We start from the raw sequence: 22,045 nt of genomic DNA on the forward strand, positions 1-22,045 counted from the left end.
CCCTGCGCGCGAGAGGCCAAAGGCCCCGGCGGCAATCGGTGGCAGGACCAGGCTGGGGCCGGTCCCAAGGCCTCTTTGGGCCGCATCCGGCCCGCAGGCCGCAGGTTGCCTACCCCTGAGTTAGCCTGTTCAGAAAGTCATGTTAGAATTTTGGTATGACCTATACAACAAGGTGGTCAGTTTATCCTCTTATTTTTTGAGGAAGGCTGAAGGTTTTGCATGGATATGGTCTGTCCAGAGTCCTAACTTAGAGTAGGAGTGCATACATGCTTCTTTTCACTCAGGCCATATCTCCCTGTATGAGTCGGCCCAGGCTCTGACATCCTCAGGAGAGGCCTTTCTCTCTGTCCTACCACCATCAAAAGTACATTTGGTTGGGACACAAGAGAGGGTCTTTTTTGTGGTTGCCCCTAGACTCTGGAACTCCCTCCCCAGGGAGGCCAGAATGGCCATCTTATTGATGTCCTGCCACCAGTAGGTTAAGACTTTCCTGTTCAGACAGTATGGCTTTGTATGTAGTGCTCCAGTTTCATTTCTAAACTATCTTGGGTAACATGGAAAAAAAACCTGCCAGAAGCATTGGGAGAACTCTAGCCAGTTGCTACTAGTGAACTGAGCTAGATGGACCATGGACTAAATATAAAGCATTTCATATATTTCATAGAATCACAACATCTTTAAGTTGAAAGATACCAAGGGCCATCTAGTCCAAACCTTTGCCTTGCAGGAATACATATTTATAGCACTCCTGAAAGATGACCATCCAGCCTCTGTTTAAAGACCTCTAAAGAAGGAGCATCCATTTCTCCCCATGCCCCCAGTCGATTCCACTGTCAAACAGCTCTTACAATAAATAAGTTATGCCTAATGTTTAGGTGAAATCTCTTTTCTTGTAATTTGAAACCATTGGTTTGTATTTTAGTCTTTGAAGCAGCAGAAAACAAGCTTGCTCCAGCTTTTACATGGCATCCCTTCAGATATTTCAAATAACTATCATATCACCTCTCAATCTTCTCTTAAGCTAGACATACCCAAATCCCAAGGGGATGAAGCAGACTAGCAGCATGGAGCAACCTCTGTCCCCTCTAGTCCCTGTCATTGCCCTGAGTGGCACAGGACTGCAGTGACCAGACACCCCACTCTGAAAGCAGGCTGCTGCCACAGTCCCAGATGTGACGCCAGCAGGAGTGGCTTTTCGCCACTCCTTTTTGTACTGGCTTTCCCAGCTCAGCACACTCTCCACATGGCTTCCGGTCTTTCTCGGGCCATGTGTCATCTGCACACCCCACCCGCAAAGCCTGTCTGTTTCGGGCCTAAGTTGTTCCTTGTAAGGCTTGGTTTCCAGACCTTTGATCAGTTTGATCGTCATTATTTGGATGTGTTCTAGCTTGTCAATATCCTTCTTGAACTGTCGCGCCCAGAACTTGGATACACCATTCCAGGTGAAGTCTGACCAAAACAGAAAAGAGTGCCACTGATACTTTCTTTGATCTGGACATTATACTTCTGATGATGCAGCAAAGAATTGTGTTGCCTTTTTTGCCACTGTTAATAAATTCAGCACATGTATGATTTTTCACATTTCTCTTCCTGTAATCATGATGGCACGGACATCCTGACCATTGTAGTGTAGTGTTAACATTTTGCCGGGCAACGTTAATAAAATATGCTTACCATATTAAAAACCAGTGCACTTCTTCTTGTCTGTACTGTTGCCCAACTACAACTTTTTCTGCGATAGATCTTTTGACAGTAAGCAGTCTTCTGCTGTGTATATTTAGAAGGCGAGACTTGAAAGGCCATTTTGAGCCAGAGGCAACAATAGTCAGATACCAGTGACTTGAATTTCCATTGGTCCTCAGGTGTTGCAGTAATTTCCATAGGTCGGCAGATTTTTAACAAGGTCTATGTCCTTTTGAAAGGTCAGGGTGTGTTTTACTCATTTCATTGCACCCTGTATTCCTCCACTGCCACTCGCTACTTTAGCCTGCCTGCAGTGAAAATATAAATCGCTGGCATAGCCATGGTGTGTTGCTCTATCCTTCAGTCTGGATTTAAATGGACCACTTGTTTCTGCTTTTGGCCTTCTTTCCTGGCAGATTTTTAAAAATTGGAATCAGATTGGGTTTTTTAGCTGGGATTTTGTTTAGGTTCACCACTTTACAATTGGAAATGAGTCTGAATTGAAGTTCCCAGAAGATAATGTATATGGGGTGCGGGAGAGAGGACAAAGTTTGCTTAAAGAGATGCACAAAGACAGAAGCTGGTGATAAAAAGTCTTGAAAGTCAGGGATGTGGAAGTGAGGTCCTGCACTATTTCCCCTGATCTAAGGCCTGATACAGACAGGCCAGAATTAAGCTACTTTGAGTCACTTTGCAAGTATGCTGTTTAAATGATACATGTATCCTAAGAGTCCAGAAGCCGCTCCAAAGCCGTGCTCCAATCCTAAGGACTGGAGTGCAGCTTTGGTGCAGCTTCCAGACTCATCATTGAAACACCATACTTGCAAAGTGACCTGAAGCAGCTTTATTTTGGCCTGTCTGTATAGGGCCTAAGTCTTTCTCTTAACCAGAATCCAAAAGCTGGTGCTAGAAGGATGGGGGGGAAATACAGGCATGCCGTGGAACTCATAGCAGTTTTGTGGAGTTTAGATTAATAGAATAAGACACTCCAATCAGTTTGGCTGCTGTGGGATTCTTAGCTAAAATTAATTCCCAGATTTGTTAGCATAGAGACTAACAATTGTTTTTGTTCGCTCTCTTCCAGGGGAGCTGTGTGTTCCACAGGGCTAAAAAAAAGAACTAAGAACTAAGATTTTGCAGACCTCAAAATGAAAATAATCCTTTATTTTTATATCCCAGTATATTTTATATCTGGATGGATCTTTAGACCAGTCTCCATCTTGATGTGGCTTACCCAGCTCTCTAGTGTTGTAGTTTAAGGTTGTTATAGGCTTCAAACCTGTGAATCAAGTGCTTTGTTCTCAGCTCTCCGCCCTTTTTCATTTTGCTTAGTTTTCCACCTGAGGAAGAGTTCTGGAGAACTCCAAAGCATTCTTAGTATTTTGTGACAATTTACTTGTTTCCAATAAAAGTATTACCTTACTGTAGATTAGAGGTTTCATTTAGTATTGTTACGGCACTATAGGTTCCTTTCAGACAATTTAACACAGCTTTGTTTCCACTGATTTGGGAGGGATCTACATTAAAGTGATTGGTCTATATATCAATGCCTTTTTTGTAGCTATAACTCTTCCATAACCCCTTTAATTTTTATTTTATTTTTTGCTGAAATAGTAAAGTGGAATAGAAAGGATTGCTAGTACATCTTACTGTTTCAGTAGCATGCAGACATGACTGATGAAAGCAAATCCTCATTTTTAAAAAGAAGAAGGAAGGTGGCTTGTTTGATGCATTAGTGATTCTTTTTTAAAAGAACATAATAAATATGGAAGATTTATAATGTTGGAGCATATTAATGAAAACAAGTGAATGCTCAGACATGATGCCATCTGTGCTGAAAAATTGTAGCTGCTATATGCTTGTTTTGCCAAACACAATCAAAATTGCCATGACAAGATTATATGCAGTGACAGATTCAGAGGAGTTTAGAACCCTCTCGATTTTGCTAGATTCTGCTTTTATTTTTATAAAGGCAGTGGCAGAGAGTGGGAGAGAACATACAGGCTTTACTGCTTTTAGCTCACAGAACATTAGGGCATAAAGATCAGCATCAGAGAGCCTGAACTCCCAGACTGTGGTGATGCCTTGCATTGTATCACATTGTCTTAGCAGTTTTTCATTCTATAATTATGAAGCATAATTTGCATTTTCTAATACTAGACCTTTGGGTCACCATCAGCGAAGCTGACAGGCAGTAGTTTAGGACTAACAGAAGGATGTACCGCTCCATACAGCACAATATTCATGTAGTAAAATTAATTGCTACAAGATGGTGGTCCTATCTGATCCTTTTTAAAATGCCATACAGTACTGCTACACTGAGGGTTAGCCTAGATACCTTGAGTTTAGCAGAAACTGTCTGATCTTGGAAGCTAAGGAGGGTCAGCCCTCATTAGTATTTGGTTGGGAGACCACCAATGAATACCAGCTGCTGTAGGCTATATTTTGGAGGAAGGAACTGGCAAAACCACCTCTTGAATATTGGTTGCCTAAGAAAACTCTGTGAAATTAATGGGGCTACCATAAGTTGAAAGGCAACTTGAAGGGACATACACATTACAGGAGTAATCAGCTACCAAGGACATAATTTTTAAAATCCTTTTCTAAACTTTTCCCATGGTAGCCTTCAAATACGTCAGAGTATTGGGTCTATAATTTATCATAATAATGATTAAGATTATATTTATTGTGATGTTTACGGGTCAGAAGAAAGTTCTATCAGGAGATGCTTGAATAATTAAGAATCACTAATGGCATCCAGAAAATAAGGACGTACTTAATTTATAACGTTTCTTTTTTGTGTAGATTTTTGGTCAGGCCTCTAATGCAACGCAAGCGCCGTCTCTGGTACTTCTAGTCCATGTGGACTGGAAATAATCCTTGATTGTGTGATGTGTGGCTGATTGGTGCTCTAACTCAGAATTCTGATCAACCCAAGCCTATTTATGTGGGAAATGAAAGAAATAATTATCCCTTTGTCCTCCACGCTTCTCTAATCTAGTTCCTTTCATTTTCTTGTCATATTTAATAAGTTTGATAAGAATGGTAAAGCACTTTGTACATTGAAAAGTGATAGGGTTTATTTTTAGCTGTAGCTACACACTGAGCTTTTGAACACTTTTGGGCCCCCTTTCCCTACAAGAACTTGACAAGCACTTCCTACCTATGGTAGGTGGCTGTTGTGATCTGTTTGGGTCAATCCAAGGTCTTGCTGTATGGAACATGGGGGTGTGAGTGCAAATATTTAGTTAATTTTTAAATTGCTATTGTTGTGCTTCTCGCTAACACGGCACAAACAAAAATACAGTTAAAATAAATAATAGAAATGTAGTCACTTGAAAGAAGCCCAGATTAATTTAGTGTAGTGTCAACTACCAGTATAAACTGTTCAGGTTAATCAAAAAAGGGTTTTAAGGACTTTGTCTGCTCTTAATCCTGCTAAGTTATTATATGAAATGTGTTCTGTTAAGGATATAAGCTCAAACTCTGTATCATCTGGGTTCTTTTTTACTCATTCAACTGACTACCTAGTAGCACAAAGTGGCATAATATATGGAGGTATATGTTGTGGGATAATGTGAGATATCAAGGCAGATTCAGTGGATGGAAAGATTGTTGAAAGTGTAGTTTCAGTTACAACAATGTAAACCCAACAGTCTTAACATTTTGAGAGGTTTGCTTGCTAAATTCAATAATACATTCAACAGATCACATGAGAAAACAAAGGAGTCTGACATTTTAAAATGTTTTTTTTTCTTTTAAAAATATGCAGTAGCCAGTACTGTGGCCCCATACAGACAGGCCAAAATAAAGCTCCTTCGGGTCACTTTGGAGGTATGTTGTTTAAATGATGCATGTGTCCTAAGAGGCCGAAAGCCATGCCAAAGCCATGCTATAGTCCTAAGGACTGGAGCACAGCATTGGTGCAGCTTCTGGACTCTTTGGATGCATCCATCATTTAAACAGCATACCTCCAAGGTGACCCGAAGCAGCTTTATTTTGGCCTGTCTGTATGGGGCCACAGTTTGGCATTCCAGTATTGGAGCTGAGGGGTATTGCGCGGACTGGAATGGGATGTTTTCATCTTCTAAAATACTGATGACATAAAATTATATATCTTGGAAAGGGGCTTGATTTTTGTGGTTTAATTTTCATTCACTTTTTAATTTGTCCTGTATGGTTTAGTCCCCCTCCCTGGTGGATAATGCTGCTTCAGCAATAAAATACAAAATATATTGATTTTCTAATGGGTCTATAAATAGTATACATTTGGCTCTTTTCAAAGGAATAACGTTAGAAGCGATCATTTTAATTTTTTAAAAATAATTCTTATAGTTTCATGTAAGTGCTTTTAGAAGAATTTAAAGACATTTTGAAAATAAAGACAGTTTTGCTGCCTAGAATTTTAGTTGTAAAAGATGCATCTGTGTTCTCTAAATCATGGAGGTTGTACTGCTGATTTATAGAAGTTGGTGAAAGGAAAGAAATCCTTCATTAAGCAATTCTGACTCTAAAAAGGAGTAGTATGGGTGGGTTTTTTTGCTGCTACTATATTGAATTAGAAAAATAGTGTGGGCCAATGAACAGCACTGAACTTCGACCTAGGAGGTCTGTGATGAAACAACTGTTTAGCCATGACCATGATCAGAAAAAAGTACTTAAAATAATAAAGATATCAAATGACTGAAATATGAGCTGCAGTGATAAATATAGGATCTTGCCCTTGAGGAATACTAGAAATCAACATGAATTGGGCATACCATGCACCTCTCATATGTAGTGTAGTTACAATTAAGTTGTCAGTCTGTTCTGTTGTTACTTACGCATTAAGATGCATGCCTAAGAAGTTAGTGTCAGCATATGGATAAACCTTAGTTTTGCAAACGTACAAGAATATGTGTGTCTTAAAACATCTAAGAGATTTCCCCCTGACCCTCATGAGAAGGGGGAGCTTGGAAGCCCCCTCCCCATGTTCATATTATTATAGTCGGCCCTCCATATGCATGGATTCTTTATCCACGGATTCAAGCATCCACGGCTTGAAAATTTCAAAAATATATACATTCCAAATAACAAACCTTGATTTTGCCGTTTTATATAAGGGACACCATTTTACTATGCCTTTGTATTTAATGGGACCTGAGCATCCAAGGATTTTGCTATCTAAGGGGGGGTTCCTGGTCCCCAGAGGATAACAAGGGCCCACTGTAGTTATCTACTCCTGCACATTGTTGTGAAACTTTTTATCTCCTTCAAGTTTGGGAAGATTCTGAGCAAGTTACTGTTTTTGCCACATTTCTCAATTGTCCTAATATATTTTCCAGATCGCAACTGAGTGAGAGAATTCAAAGAACTTTGCATTTTAAAAGGCATTATGAATAACTATTTATAAACTGTTTTTAATACCAATCAGTTATTATAATATTTATCTGTAAATCATATGTATTTATTTCTTTAGTTGTTACATTTTTAGTTCACCTGAATGCATCCCCGTTTTACACTCACAGCAGTCCTGGGTTAATGGCCCTAGTTACTCAGTGTCCATTTGCATATCAACAAGGACCCCTCTTGTGCAATCCAGTATGTCTCCATTCCTGTTGGGCCACAGGCCTCTTTGTAGGCACAGGACAATGAATTCCGCAATAAGTCTCCATGTTTTTGCATCAGGAACATTTTGGTAGGTGTTGAGGTAAAACATGCCAATCTGGTCCAAATTTGAGAAGAAGAAAAAGTTTTACCTTGGTTGAAGGTCCCAGTCCACTGGTTCACTCATCAGGGTTCCCCTGTTGCAGCTACAATACAGTACTTCACAATACAGAAAACATGATGCAGGCGTAGCTGTGTTGGCAATTTAGTAAATTTAAACAAGAGGAGTCCTTGTTGATATGCAAATGGATTTTCCTAGACTTTGCCCAATTGCCCCATGGCCAGAGGAGGAGAGGCCAGCCTCCTAAATATACCCTCCCCATACCATCTTAACTGAGGACAGAAACAACAAAATGCAGGCATCTTACTCACATCTCTAATTTTTCTCCTCTTTGGTATGCAACATCTTGCCTGATGAAGAAGCCAGTGGAGGTTTGCAAACTTGCAACAGGTATATTGTGCATTTCGCTTGGCCCATAAAGGTATCACTGTTTGGTGGACTTTTTGCAAAAATAGAATGAAAGACTCGCTGAATAACACATCTTCTCGGCTTGTTTAAATTCCACTCGTTAGATTCCCTCAGTTATCACAACTGAGCAAATGCCTCTTTGCATTCTGTTATACTGATAGAATTAAGGTTCAAGCAGTGGTACTTAAAATAAAAATGAGAGATACCCATTAACATTCCCAACAGTCCAATAATTAATAACTTTAATTATTCAAAAAGAATATAATCCAGCTCTTTATATGATTACTTTGTAACAATCGTGTTGTTAGGTGGGGCATTTCTGCAAACAGGTGTTTCTACCAACAGAGCCACTATCAGTAATCATCTCTTCCTTTGAAAGAAAAAATTGTTTTAAAATAAAATGTAGTATTATGCCTTAGCTCTAAGATAGTTAGCTGGTATTATCTTCGCTGTGACACCTAAAACACTTTCCATTTGCTTAGCTCCATAAAATAAAGCTTTTAATTGTCTTCGTTAAAGTCGCCTGCTACTTTAAGCGGATGACATCAAAATTGTAATTAACTCTAGCCCAGCACAAATAGGCTAAGGCCAGGGTGAGGAGGCTATTATTTCCCTTCAAAGAGCTCTTAATTCTGTAATTTGGATGTTTTAATTCTGAAATCAGGCAGTACTGTATATCTCTATTTCATTCCAGCTACAAAACAATGAATTCCCTTAAGTCTGATCAGAAACAACAGTCAGGATTGGCTTGGTTTGGACACTCATTTCTCAGCTTGAATACTGAGATAACAATGTTTTGCTTTCATACTGCATTTTCTCACTGCCCAATCCCTTGTCCCCTTGGAGCTCGCTGGTGTAAACTTCCTTGGAAGTCTTTCTTCCTTGGAGGTTTTTAAACAGAGACTTGATGACCATCTGTAAGGGATGCTTTGGTTGTGATTTCCTGCATGGCAGGGGATTGGACTGGATGGCCCTTGTGGTCTCTTCCAACTCTACGATTCTATGATCTTCACTGAACTGTTGTTTTTCTGTTAGGTCTGAACTGGTAAATTCATTACTGGGTTTACAACAATCCAGGAGTTAAATGATGAGGTTTAATTAAAGTCATTTAAAGGTCTGAATTTTCTCTGCATGTGGAAAGTGTAGTTTCCTAAATGGGAAGTAACAGGAAGATAATGGTTAAGTGAAGACTTCTGGTGTTTACTACGATATGTTGAGAAGAAGGAGCTGCATGTCCAGGTTTGCTCATATTTCAGCTTAGTAAGCCAAGATGCACTCATGTAAATGCAGCCAGTTAATAGGAATGTCTGAAATGTGAAAACAAGGTTGAATATAGAGTTTAAGTAAGAGAATGTGTGTGCTACGTAGAGGGAGCAGAGTAAGTAAAATGAGGAAACAAGTAAACTGTTGTATAGGCAGCAACTGTAATAGTATGCTACTGTCTTAACCTTTGGTTTTGTGTGAGTTTTAAATCAAATCTCTTTTTTCAATGCAGAATAGAAATGTGGACAAAGCAAGCAATCCAGTGCACATCAGAGAGTACCTTGTAGGGCAAAAAACTTAGGATGCTATTTAAGGCTCCAGGTTCTGTGCTAGTTGGATAGAGATTGTGCTTTGTTATACTGCCTGATGTATGATTACAACACACATTCTTTGAGTGTTCTCTACAAATCTGTCCACTATTTATAAAGCTGTCTCTTTTTCAACAGCTTACTAGGCTTACTCTATATTAATTTCCACAGGAAGGTATAATTGTAGAAAACATGCACGATCGGCCGTACACAGTCAGCGTTGGTGCAGAAATCACTGCAGCCATGGCAGTCATTTGCGCCTCTGTAAAACAGACATGTCCTCTTCTCCCTTTGGGTGTTCAGATTCTGTGTGCTGCAAATCGACAGGCTGTAGCAGTTGCTCTTGCGGCAGGTAAGTGAAGCGAGTTAGAGTTGAACTTATACAGTATACAAGCATTTTGCCTAGATTTGTGACTGCTTCAGCTTACAGAACATTTAAACCAATGTGAGTTTTATATTCTTTACATAAGGTACATTTCCACAGTCAGCTGTCCTTAGGGGCAGGGAGTTGAAGTTAGAGTATGTAAAGAGCATATTTATGAGAAAATGGGCCTCCAGTTGATGCTAGAAAGAGCTGATTAACTTTGTAAGGAATTCCTAATACATTTTGACTCAAGACTTCTCTTGGGTGTAGGGACTTCATGGGTCTAATTGTAGATCAGCAAAAGCAGCTCACTCAAAATCATGCTTATCCTTTGCCCCTGAGGAAGACCTATGAATGCATTCGATAGTCTTCATAAAAGAAAATAAATTGCATTCTAGCACCATCTTGAGGGCTGCCTCTTCTTCTTTTAATGTTGCACCTCCACATTTACCCCCTTTTTCCTGGTATTAACATACTTTTGAGTTTTTAAAAATCAAAGAAAGGAAAATTTAATTCTTAGTTATGATTGCATAGTTAACAAATCCACAAAAGATGTAGGGGCTGAACAGACGGCCCCTTTGGAGTGGCTTGCTGGGGCCCTTTTGAGCCCCAGATTGGGGCCCCAGCAACTCCACCCCGATGCTGGCCCTTTTGGATGGTCTGTAGAGCCCTATAATCTTCCTTCTCTGGTGCACATGAATTATCTTCTCCCTTCCTATTCACAGCTAACCTTGGTACAGCATTTTATCTGAACCTGTGTCAATGCTGACCATGGTTACCTTTGACCAGGTATGGAGACCAATTTGTACTGTATCTGTAAATTCTGCAGCTAAGTGTGGTATTAGCATTTCTATAGAAATACAGTGGGCCTTCCACATTCACTGGGGTTAGAGACACAGGACCCCCATGAAAGTAGAAAAACCACAAATTAGAAGAATCACTTTTTTAAAACATGAGAGAACACCTCTCTAGGAATCTTTAGGTCCTCCAGCACAACTCTGTGATCAACATCAGGTAGTAGTTAATAGAATAGAATCACACTGGAGGACCTACAAATGCCTAGAGAAGTGTTCTCTCTAGGAATCTCTAGATCCTCCAGCATGACCCTATGGACAAACACTGGCAAATTTGCACTGGAGGACCTAGCAATTCCTAGAGAGAGCATATTAATCAAATCCCCGAATAATCAAATCTGCAAAAGTCAAAGTTCCAAATGTGGAGGGTCAACTGTAATTCATATCATGAGTGTTTCTGAAGAGAGAGGAAAAGGTTCGATGGACATAGGAAACAGTTTTGTTTGGGATATCCCGCTTCATTTTACTTCTTGGTGGTTTTTATGCAAGATGGTTCTAACTTTGGGTCCTCAGATGTTATCCAGTATATTATATGAGCGTGGTCAAATGATAACAGTGATGTTAATTGTAGTTCAACAAGATCTAGGAACCCAAGGCTTGGAGCCAAACTATAAGTTTCAATTCTGTCAGATGATCTCTTTTCCCAAGCTGTGTTAACTATTGCTTGATATGTCTTTATGATAAATATCCATTGAAGGATTTTTCCTATTTAGCCCAGTAAAATTGTAGAAGGGATAATTTTACTCATTAGGTTTGAACATCTAATTCCAGTTGCACCTCAGGATATCACAGTAATCTAATGTAATGAACTATTACACCTCTGTGGAATTAATGAAATTCACTTAAGAGCAAATTAACCCGATCTTAACAAGAATGACTATAAGCCAGTGGGCAGTGTCCATTTTAGATTTGGGTTCAAATGTAAGTTCATTTATGCATTTGGGTAGCCTTTGATATGTTTTATGGTTTTCAGCCCTCGTTCCCCCTCTCTAAAATGGGTACAGCAGTGGCCTGCCTCATTCCAGGATTGGGGGTGGATAGGCATTGTTAAGCATGCTGCAAAGGGTGTCTACTGTATTTGATTTAATTGTATCATTCCTGTAGCCTGAAAAAGTAACTTAAACTTTGCTTCATTAGTGTATTTCAAACAAAAGCAAAGAAACAAAAAAAAAGTCAACCTGCTTTATATCTTCTGCATTAATAATACAAATTGTGCCAATACAGCCTTGTCTTTAGTCTGTTGGAATGCTAGTTTGAAAGTTTCAGCATTTCATTTCTGTATCACATTCAAGAATGCTAGGTGATTAATGCTGAAAGCATACATTACTTTTATACAATCCCTTTAATGTATCATGATGCAAACTGTGACAGATGAATCATCTATTATACCTAACATCTGTTTCCTAGATTGGCACTGCTTTTTCATATCCTATTTTATTTTCAAAAAGCGATAATGCTGTTTTTTGTCCTTCATTGTTGTGGATGAATGCTTTGGTTTACTTAAACAACTAGGATCTTCAGTCAATAAGGAGAATTGATTAGGCAGCAGATATGTCTTCATATTAAGGTGCAATCTATAATTTCAGATATTTTTCCTCCTTTGTTCTTAACGTTTTCCTATGCTTTTAGGAAAGACATCTTGAATGAGATGGCCCTTTATGTGCCTTGGGATAACACTTTATATTCTTCATTTATTTTGAATTAAATTGACCTCGGCATATCTTCTCAACATCATTGCAGTTTCCAATAACTTGGAATTGTATACCGATTTCTAGTAATTCACATAATCCTTGGAGCTTGATCCTATGCAAATCGAGTCAAATGTAAATTCAGCTGAACCCAAGGGATTTACTTTTGAGTAAACAGGCATAGGCACACTCAGCTGTAAGACTTCTAGGCATGCATAAAGTAACAAAACATAATTATTCTATCTCTGGCTGCTAACCATAAACTCCATTTGGTACATTCACGTCTTTTCTCACAGCTAACCACACAGGCATTTAGGTCCACTGTAAATTTAATTATGTCTTTCTGAGAAACCACGATTTGCATATCAACTTTGGGACCATGCACTTTCCTTGTGTGGCAGAAATTCCAGTCATCCGAGTCGGCATCTTAACTCCTAATAACCACATACTAATAACTTTCAACCTTTTTAAAATCCAGGTTCTAAAGTGAGTGAGAACCTGTAACATTTTTTATCCTCTATATTTTCCTCTCTTCTTTCTTTCTTCTATGCACACTCCCACTCCATTTCATCTTCTCCTTCTTTCTGCTTTTGCTCTTTCCAAAATTTAACAGTTTTTTAAAAAGTTATGGTTTCCCTGGTGTAACACAATTGAATTGTGTTTGTGGAGAGAAATCAGTTGATAGGCAAGCCCTTATAATGTCTGATGTACAACTACGTTCTTTAGTTAATGTTCTTTTTTTACACATAGATCTGAAAACAATATCTACAAATAGGGATCTTTTTTTAAAAACACTAATGCAAACCTGTCTCATGAGAGAGTTACTCTTAACTTACCACTGCCAGCATAAATTGGATCTTAAAATTTTGATGGAGGGTTTCTTGTTTTTAATGAGGACATTTTTATGAATAGATCTTTACTGAACTGTGATTTGTGTTTTATTATTATTATTATTATTAACCTTTATTTATAAAGCGCTGTAAGTTTACACAGTGCTGTACATCAATTTTTTGAAGGTTCCAAGTAAAACTGCCAGTTTAAAGACTTTCCTGCTGTCTGGTGTGCTGGCAAGCAAAGTCCCTTTTCACTGCTGTACTAAAGCCTCAGTGTAAAACTACTACTGTGGTAAAAATCCAGGTTGAAAAAAATCTGGTTTTCTTGTAGCAGCCTAAGCTCAGTGTTCTTGAGGTGCTTATATTCATAACTCATCAACCTGAATTGATACTATTTAGACAGCAGCCAATGTGCCATAGTGATTTGAGTGTTGCACTATGACTGGAGACCAGGGTTCGATTTCCAGCTTGGCCATGAAGCCCACTGGGTGACTTTGGGCAAGTCACTTGCTCTCAGCCGGAGGGAAAGGCAAGAGCAAACCTCAGAACAAATCCTGCCAATAGGATAGGGTTTCCATAAGTCGGAAGTCGCACAACAACAGAGTCTTAAGAGTCAGAGGTGATATGATAGCCCTGTTTAAGAATTTGAAGGGATATCACATTGAGGATGGAGCAAGTTTCTTTTCTGCTGCTCCAGAGACTAGAGCAATGGATGCAAACTACAGGAAAAGAGATTCCATTTCACCATTAGGAGGAACTTCCTGACAGTAAGAGCGGTTTGACAGTGGAACACACTCCCTTGGAGTGTAATGGAGTCTCCTTCCTTAGAGGTCTTTAAACAGAGGCTGGATGACCATCTGTCGGGGATGCTTTGATTGTGAGTTTCTGCATGGCAGAAGGTTGGACTGGATGGCCCTTGTGGTCTCTTCCAACTCTGATTCTATGATTCTGGCGGCTCACTCCAAAATGGTGCGTAGTGGTGTCCCTTCTGCTCAGTCCACCTAGTGCCCATTCTGTGGTAGCAGAGGGTGATAGAAGAACGTAAGGCCACAAGTATACATGGGAGATTCTTAAAAATTATTTATAGGGATAGAAAAGGATTACTAATAGGTATGATTAGTTAATAGAGATGAATATCTATCAGCCACTTAGTCCTCGAGGGGGCCTGTGCTACTTTCCATTTCTTAATTCAAGGGATTGCTTTACATTAGCGTAGCTTGGTTTTTAAATAGCAGAAGCTTATATATGTCATTATCTTGGCTAGAACGGCATTGTTTTTGATGTTTGTTTTCGAGTGGGAATGGCAGAGTTCTCCTGTATCTGAAATGGTTTGCCAAGCTTTGTTCACAACCACTTCATTATTAACAGGTGTACCATGTGTTCTTCAGTAGTGCATAATTTCCTGTGTGTAGATCCTGATTTAATTAACTACATCTGCTTGGTACTACACAGAATGATGCATATTACCGAGTCTCGGGAACATTTATGGAGGTGATAAAGATACAAATATAGATGCTTTCTACACTGCAGTTATCATTTTGCTATCTTTTTGATAATATTTGGGAACACTCGGTCTGTGCTACCACATCTGGGTTAGATTTTACCCTTCATAATCTTACTGTTTCCTGTCTGATTATTTGATAGAACATTGAGCAAGCATGGCACAAAGTTGAATGCTGTGCAGAGGTGGGAGTCATGTAGCCCTCCAGATGTTATTGAACTGTTATTGGTGCATGCCTTCACATTGTTTCCGACTTATGGCAACCCTAAAGCAAACCTATCATGGGGTTTTCGTGGCAAGTTTCTTCAGAGGGGCTTGCCATTTCCATCCTCTGAGGCTGAGAGAGTGTGACTTGCCCAAGGTCACCCTGTGGCTTTACATGGCTGAGCCTCACCTCCAGAGTTCTAGTCCAACGTTCAAACCATTATACCACACCGGATCCACACCAATATTCTTCATCATTAGCTATGCTGGCTAGGGCTGCTGGGAGTTATGATCCAGCTACATCTGAAGGACTGTACAATTCCAACATGTCTTGTTCTTTTGTGATCTGTGTTCCTTTGCCCATGCTGCACATTAAGATAGTTCATTTGGTTAGAGCATCATCTTAATAACATCAACCCATCAGTCCAAAACACTTTGCAGAAATAATCCAGTTTGAGTCTACTTTAACTGTCAGTGCTAGGGAATCCTGGGAATTGTAGTTTATTGTGCTACCAGTGCTTTCTGACAGAGAAGGCTAAATGTCTCACAAAACTACAGTTCCCAGAATTCCCTAGCAATAAGCCAGGGTAGTTAAAACAGTCTCAAACTGGATTTTCTGCAGTGTGCTTTGGACCATAGTTTGATCCCAAATGGACCAGGAGTTTGCTTCATGGAGGAAGAGTAGCTTCATGCTTTGTCAATAGGGAGTCTTCGTTTTGGTAGGAAAGAGTAACATAGATGGATTAGAGATGGAACAGAGTCTGGTGGCATTCATTAAAAATGAAACACTTTATTATAGCATATGCTTGGTGGACTACAGTCCATTTCATCAGATACATGAAGTATTTCCCATGAGGTGGGCAGATTGTAAGCACCAATGTCAGAGAGACTTGAAACACAGCATAATACTGCACTGTTTGTTATAATAAAGAAATTCCTTTTAAAAATCAGAACAGCCATGTATAACCATCATGGTTCATAGTTATACATAGACTGCATGAATAGCCTGCAAATAAAATACAGTGATGAATGAACATAAAGATTTCTGACAGGTTTCTGAATAGTCTTTCCTGTATTGAAGGTTCCTTCAGGCGCACAGCTCCTTGCTGTCCCCCCCTTCCCCAATTATCTTATTTCAGAAGCACGTTTTAAATTTTTACTCAATGGAGTGAATGGCAATTGTCATTAGGCAAGAAAGGAAGGTAGTATCTTTGCTGTCAATTTTGAAATGATCTCTTCCAGAATCAGATGTAGGGCTGTGGGGAGAGCACATTTATTACCTTTAGAACAAGCTTGCAAGATGAGCTAGGATAAGAGATTGTCTTTTGCAGGGTGATGCAGCAAACATTGAGAATGAGCAGTGTGTACTGTACACAACATGCTAATGTATCACTGATCTTTCATAACATTCCATTCTGTATTTGGGATTGTCTAGCAACTAACTGTGATTGACTGTTCCTGCCTGGCCCTCATTCAGGTCTATTACAGTAATCTTGGTTTATTACCATTTGTAGGTCTCGACTTTATTAGAGCTGAAGGCTTTGTTTTTTCTCATGTGGCGGATGAAGGGATTCTAAATGCTTGTGCTGGTGATTTACTAAGATACCGGAAGCAAATTGGTGCAGAACACATTCAAGTTTTTGCTGACATTAAAAAGAAACACAGGTAAATACTGTATATACTCATATATAAGTCTAGAAATTTTAGTAAAAAAAAATTTGGCCCAAAAAACCTAAGTTGACTTATCCATAGATCAATGTAAATAATGTATTTTAACTCTTATTTAAAAAGGAACCATCCCCTGGGGAAAGGCATAATTTGTCCTGGAAGCACTGACCCCTCTCTATTCTGTCATCCATCCAGTCTTGAGTGTGAGCACAAATAGTTGTGCCTGCCAGACAGCAGTTACTTGTTCAAATATGAAAGAAACATATTTCTGTATTAAGTTGAATTGTTACAGGTGTGATTGCTCAAAGTGAACATATGTTTCTGCTGTTGACAGTGCTCATGCGCTAACAGCTGATGTCAGTATAGAAGAGACTGCTAAGGCTGCTGAATTCTTTCTGGCTGATGGGGTGGTATTGACTGGAACAGCAACTGGAATAGAGGCGGATCCCAAGGAAGTGAAAGGTAAGAACTCTCATAGTTTGTCAACAGAGCTTACAAACGCTTTTGGGGGGGACTACAATTCCCAAAATCCATCAATCAACATTGTTGTGCTGGCTGGGTGATTCTGAAAGTTGTGGTTCAAAAAATTACTTTTGCAAATTCTGTTTAAGATATGTATGGATTTGTTACTGCAGGGACTGGTTTAATTTATAAGCCCCCTTCCTCCAGTGAGCAACAATTGTTATACATTACTTTTATCTCCCCAACATCTGTCCCCACAATTACTCTGAAAAAAGTTGTCTTGCACAGAGGTCACCTAGTGAGTTTTAGTTCAGTGAGAACTAGGCCTTGGACTTTCCAAGCTCCAATTGAATACTTAAATGCTGCACCACATTGTTATAAGAAGGCATTCTCTTAAAGGGTTAGGAGGAGTGATCCACAAACCAATGGATTATTCCCCCATATGCCAGCTGTATACCTCTGTGTTTTCTTCCCCATTCTCTTCATCAGCTATCTTTCTCTTTAGTATTAATATGCATTTTCTCCTATTTCTAACCTATTAGCACTGCCTTCAGTGAGGTAAGGGAAAGTGTATACACCTGGCAAGGCAGGAAATTAAAAACCGATGGGCAAGGGAAGAGAGTAAATGGACATAACTGAAAAAGAATTTAGATTCTTCTTATCCAGCTGGTGCATGGGGAATAACCCATTGGTTTATGGATCACTCTTTGATCACCTAAGAATGACTTATCATGGTAAGTATCAACATTTCATTATTTTGCTGTATTATGTATACTTATCAACTGTGGAAAGCTTAGTGATTCAAAGTTCTATTAAGGGACTCTTCATTTACATGTATGTATGTGTTTCTTTATTATGTAAAAAGAAAGTGATTGCACAGCACAGCATGATTGGTGACTGTTTCAGCTTTTATGATTTACTTTGAACTTACTTAACTCAAAATAAAAGGCAGATATGATCAGTAGTATGCTTACTGTAGCCTACTGTGGCAAATATGACAGTTTTTGTCTGCTGTAACTAGCTGTCACAGCAATGCAGATAACCATATAAGTGGATGTACATATTTCTCATTTCTCTTAATTAAAAAAAGATGGAATGGCTTCATTTCTGATAGTGGTAGCTCATGAATGATGACATTCTTCATAACCTTTTTTGAAAGGTTATTTCTAATGAAAGTAAATTAAAAGCATAACTCTTAAAATGGGAAGAAATAGGAGATTTAGCTTGGAAATTGACATTCAACTAAGAAGAACATCATCTGCAGGAATGAAGTGCAAATGATAACTGCAGGACACCAATGGGAGTTGGATTTTGGTGGGTGATTACAAATGTGTGAAGTTATTGTAAAGGATGTACATATTCTATGAGATAGTTTTTGGATCAGTAAATGCCTGATGTACTTTCCTGGAACAGACATTATTAGGCTGATTTGATCTCATATTGCAAACCTGTGGATTCATGGACCATTAGGTTCAGCCCCTTGGCATACACTGGAAGCAAAACTAGGAAGTTGTATTTGTCAAACTACTGTGCATCTTGGCTTTCCAAGACCCCAGATATCTACCCAAAACATTCCCATTCCTACATGTCCACCAAACAATCCAGTCCAAATATGCTATTCTAGATCTCAATGGATGAATACATTACCACCACCCTAGGAAAGATGCTCCATTGGTCTACTGCCCTTACAGTTTCATGATCCATACAAGTTTTTTCAGATATAGTTTCAGCCTCTTGCTCAATATTTTAGTCTAAAGGTAGAGAGATTAAAATGTCAGTGGGTTCAAACAAACAGTTTGGGTGGGCTGCCTACTTTCTCGTCTTTCTTTTGTCATGTGTCCGTTATTTATCCAAGTTCTCCACAGATTGTTTCAAATGCTATGAAATCCTCACCACAGCATTCAAGATACACAATCTCTAATATGCGAAAACTGAGGCAAAAAAAGCAATTTCCTTGGCATAGGATTTTTTAAAACCCAGTGTATGAACAGCCTTGACACTAAAAACTAGAGAGTAGTGTAATGGAAATGTGAAATAAGTAACCCACCCAGTGTTCCTTATGCACATCTACATGACAAGTTAGAACTTATGCCATAATTTTACCAGAGACACACTTCAATGTTTCCTCCTCAAAAGTAACCAAAATAGCCACAATTCTGAATGGTGAGACTGGAGCAAACAAGGTTTAGTGAGATTTTTGCTTTTTAATTTGGCCTTCTAATGGAGATCTATGTCAGCAAATTGAGCCTGTCTGTGCCACTGGAATCCCTGCTGATACTAAAGTGTAGATACAATTAGATTCCTTTCATCATATTACAAAATAAGCCCATTCGGTAGTTTATGCCAATTTGTGTTTTGATCTGATCACTTGTCTCTTTGAAAGCTGAACTGAAAAGGGAGGAGGATGAGAGTATATTACAGCAGTTACCAGCTTATTAACCTCTCTTTTTTGGCATTGGTCACAGGATGTGGGAAGTGAGGGCTTGTATGTCCTTGTTGCCATGTTTGCTGGCTTTCTTTTAGATTAATAGAACAATTTTAAAGACAGAATGGTTTACCCTGCATCTTAAAGACAGCATTGTGTATAGTATAATAGTTACTGAACATTTTGCGTGATAAAGAAGAATGTTGATACTTAAGAATCTGCTCAGGAGCATAGAAGTACAGGAATCATTCTGTCAGATAGGTGAAGGAACATAGTAACAAGAAGTAGAAAGGCTCTTAGGTCTGTTATGCATGGCTGTAGTTCTGAGCTGGGAGATTGAGACTACCACTAGGAAAATCATTTTTACTGGCCTAGTGACAAAAAAAGTCAAGACTCTGTTGTAAGTAAGTAGCTTACAATAGCCTGGATTGCGATCTCTCTCTCTCTCTTTTTTTTTTTTATTACAGGGTACATATTTAGACAATTGAGAAAGTAGCATAGGCACTGTCACAACATGGCTGGCAACAGTAGGTGCCCATTTACAAATGGGCTACCATAGGTGAGGTGATGAAGCTAAAAGATAAATAAGCCGTCTGAGAACCTGAACACAAGACAGAGGTGAGACTTGAGCCACAGAATGCAGTCCATCAAAACTATTTGTCTGAACTGACAGTTATATGTTTCTCTCGTTCAGGTCCATGCACCCCAAGCAAAAGTGCAATTCCCAGCAGAGAAGGTTGGAACATCCTCTGGAATGGGTTGCTCCATCCATTTGCTCCTAAAAGGCAGGAAAAAGAAAGACCTTCCTGTTCCCACATGGGAGCAGCATGCCCTCTGAAGGTTTTTTTTTCTTGCCTGCATTCCTGGAAGAACATCATCATGCCCTGCAGCTGACAAATACCTGGTATTCACTGCCCTGTCTTTCTTTTTATTCCTTTTACTCCTTTTCTTTCCTTATAGATCCAAAAAAAGAAAAAAAGAAACTTCCCCTTCTCCCTTACTAGCCGTTTCCCTCTTCTTGTGCATGATTTGTTTCTCCAAGCTAGGGATAAGATGTCTGGGGATGCTTGGGGAGGAAGATACAGGCTCCCCTTTTACACACCCTTGTGTCTGCCCTGGTAGCAGTTTTTTGCCAGGAAGGCAAGGATACCCTTAGAATTTCAGAGGATACGAAGGCAGAGGCAGTCCTGAAAAGGGCATGTGAGGCAATATCTACAGTATCTATCATGGCTACAGCGGTGGTCCCCATGGTAGCTAGGGCCTCACATCAATGGAGAAGAGACTTTTTGGAGGAGGTTCAGCTGGGTGAAAGAGAGCCTCAACAAGCTGGCTAAGACATCTGCTTACAGTGTGGAAGGGACTTTGGATGGAGTCCATAACAGGTGCTTCAGGGATGCTGCCCTCAGGGGCTTGGGTACTGTATGCAGGTCCCAGCAAGGGAAGCTATGAATTGTGGGTGGAGGTGTGTTGGCGATACCCTTGATCAATCTTCTGATGTGCAGGTGCAACAAGATCTTGGCAGCTTCCTCATGGTGCAATACTGATGTTATTATGGCTACTTGTCACTTCACTGTGTTGGATGAAAGATCCAGCTTGATGCCATCCTGGAGGAACTGAAACAGAGTTAGCACTGAGACCTGAAGAAAATCCAGGTGTTTGTGCCATCTGTGAAAAACTCTGAAGATATTTTCATAAATGCTGATGGTAAAAGTGAGGATGGGGTCTATCACCTCTGGAGAGTAGCTGTATTGATTTAGTATGCATTATTCAACCTCCAAGCATGGCATTGTAGTTTCGTTGTCTGACTAATGACTGGTCTTCAAGAGGCTTGCCCTCTCATATGTGATTTTTCTGTCTATTAAGATCAAATGGGAGGAGCAACCCCTTCCAGAGAATGTTTGGGCCTTCTCTACTGGAAACTGACATATTACGGTACCAATGTTCCTTTTCTTGGCTTATTACACCATGGGATGGGTATCCAGGCAGGGCTCATGTTACTTAAACCATAAAAATAGGGAGCTACACACTGAAATACATACTTAAACAACATAAGTAATGCCAGTGCAATGTGTAGGCATGCAATTTTTAAAGTAACAGTGGCTACAACTAGCCTTCTTTATAGGGTTCATTAGGAATTCTCCTTAACTTTCTCTAGAGGTTGGACATGCTGTGAAGATTCCAGTGCTGGTTGGATCTGGAGTCACTCGGGAGAATGTGAAGGACTACTTGGGTGCAAATGGCTTGATCGTTGGCTCACATTTCAAGAAAGAAGGCCATTGGGCAAACAACGTTGATCCAGATCGCGTGAGGAGGTTCATGGATCATATTGGTAAAATGAGAGAATAAAATTATTAACATATGTTTCAAGCACACAGAGTCCTTATTCAACACAGGTTGTATCATACAGTGCAACCTTGCCGCATGCTTCACTTTTGCATTGCCCAAATGCCCAAATTGCTATTCGTACTGTAGTAAATCAAGGAAGCCTGAATGTTGTCCACTCCTAGTTTAAAACACCAGTTCTCTTGATTTTGATCAGTAGGAAGTTTGTATCTGAAGTATCCCTCACTCAAAGAAAACTAAGAAGTATTCTTGTTATGTCTTTCTGATGAAATTATTACCAGCCAGCTTTGAAACTGCATTTCAAGAAATCCCTGCCGTTAGCACACAAGCCATC

The 22,045-nt window shown here is 39.5% G+C and overlaps 1 protein-coding gene across 1 annotated transcript in view; it reads left to right on the plus strand.

Moving 5' to 3' along the window:
* Positions 1-21,728, plus strand: part of LOC121914328 (uncharacterized protein F13E9.13, mitochondrial-like) — a 22,208-nt gene extending 480 nt beyond the window's left edge. The window contains exons 2-5 of the mRNA XM_042437667.1: positions 9,541-9,721; positions 16,328-16,478; positions 16,816-16,943; positions 21,524-21,728. Of these exons, the coding sequence (XP_042293601.1) occupies positions 9,562-9,721; positions 16,328-16,478; positions 16,816-16,943; positions 21,524-21,714 (630 nt within the window). The 5' untranslated portion in view covers positions 9,541-9,561 and the 3' untranslated portion in view covers positions 21,715-21,728. The remainder of the gene's footprint in view (positions 1-9,540; positions 9,722-16,327; positions 16,479-16,815; positions 16,944-21,523) is intronic.
* Positions 21,729-22,045: the final 317 nt, after the last annotated feature.

Source organism: Sceloporus undulatus, chromosome 8 (genome assembly GCF_019175285.1).
Source record: "Sceloporus undulatus isolate JIND9_A2432 ecotype Alabama chromosome 8, SceUnd_v1.1, whole genome shotgun sequence".
Classification (NCBI taxonomy): domain Eukaryota; kingdom Metazoa; phylum Chordata; class Lepidosauria; order Squamata; family Phrynosomatidae; genus Sceloporus; species Sceloporus undulatus.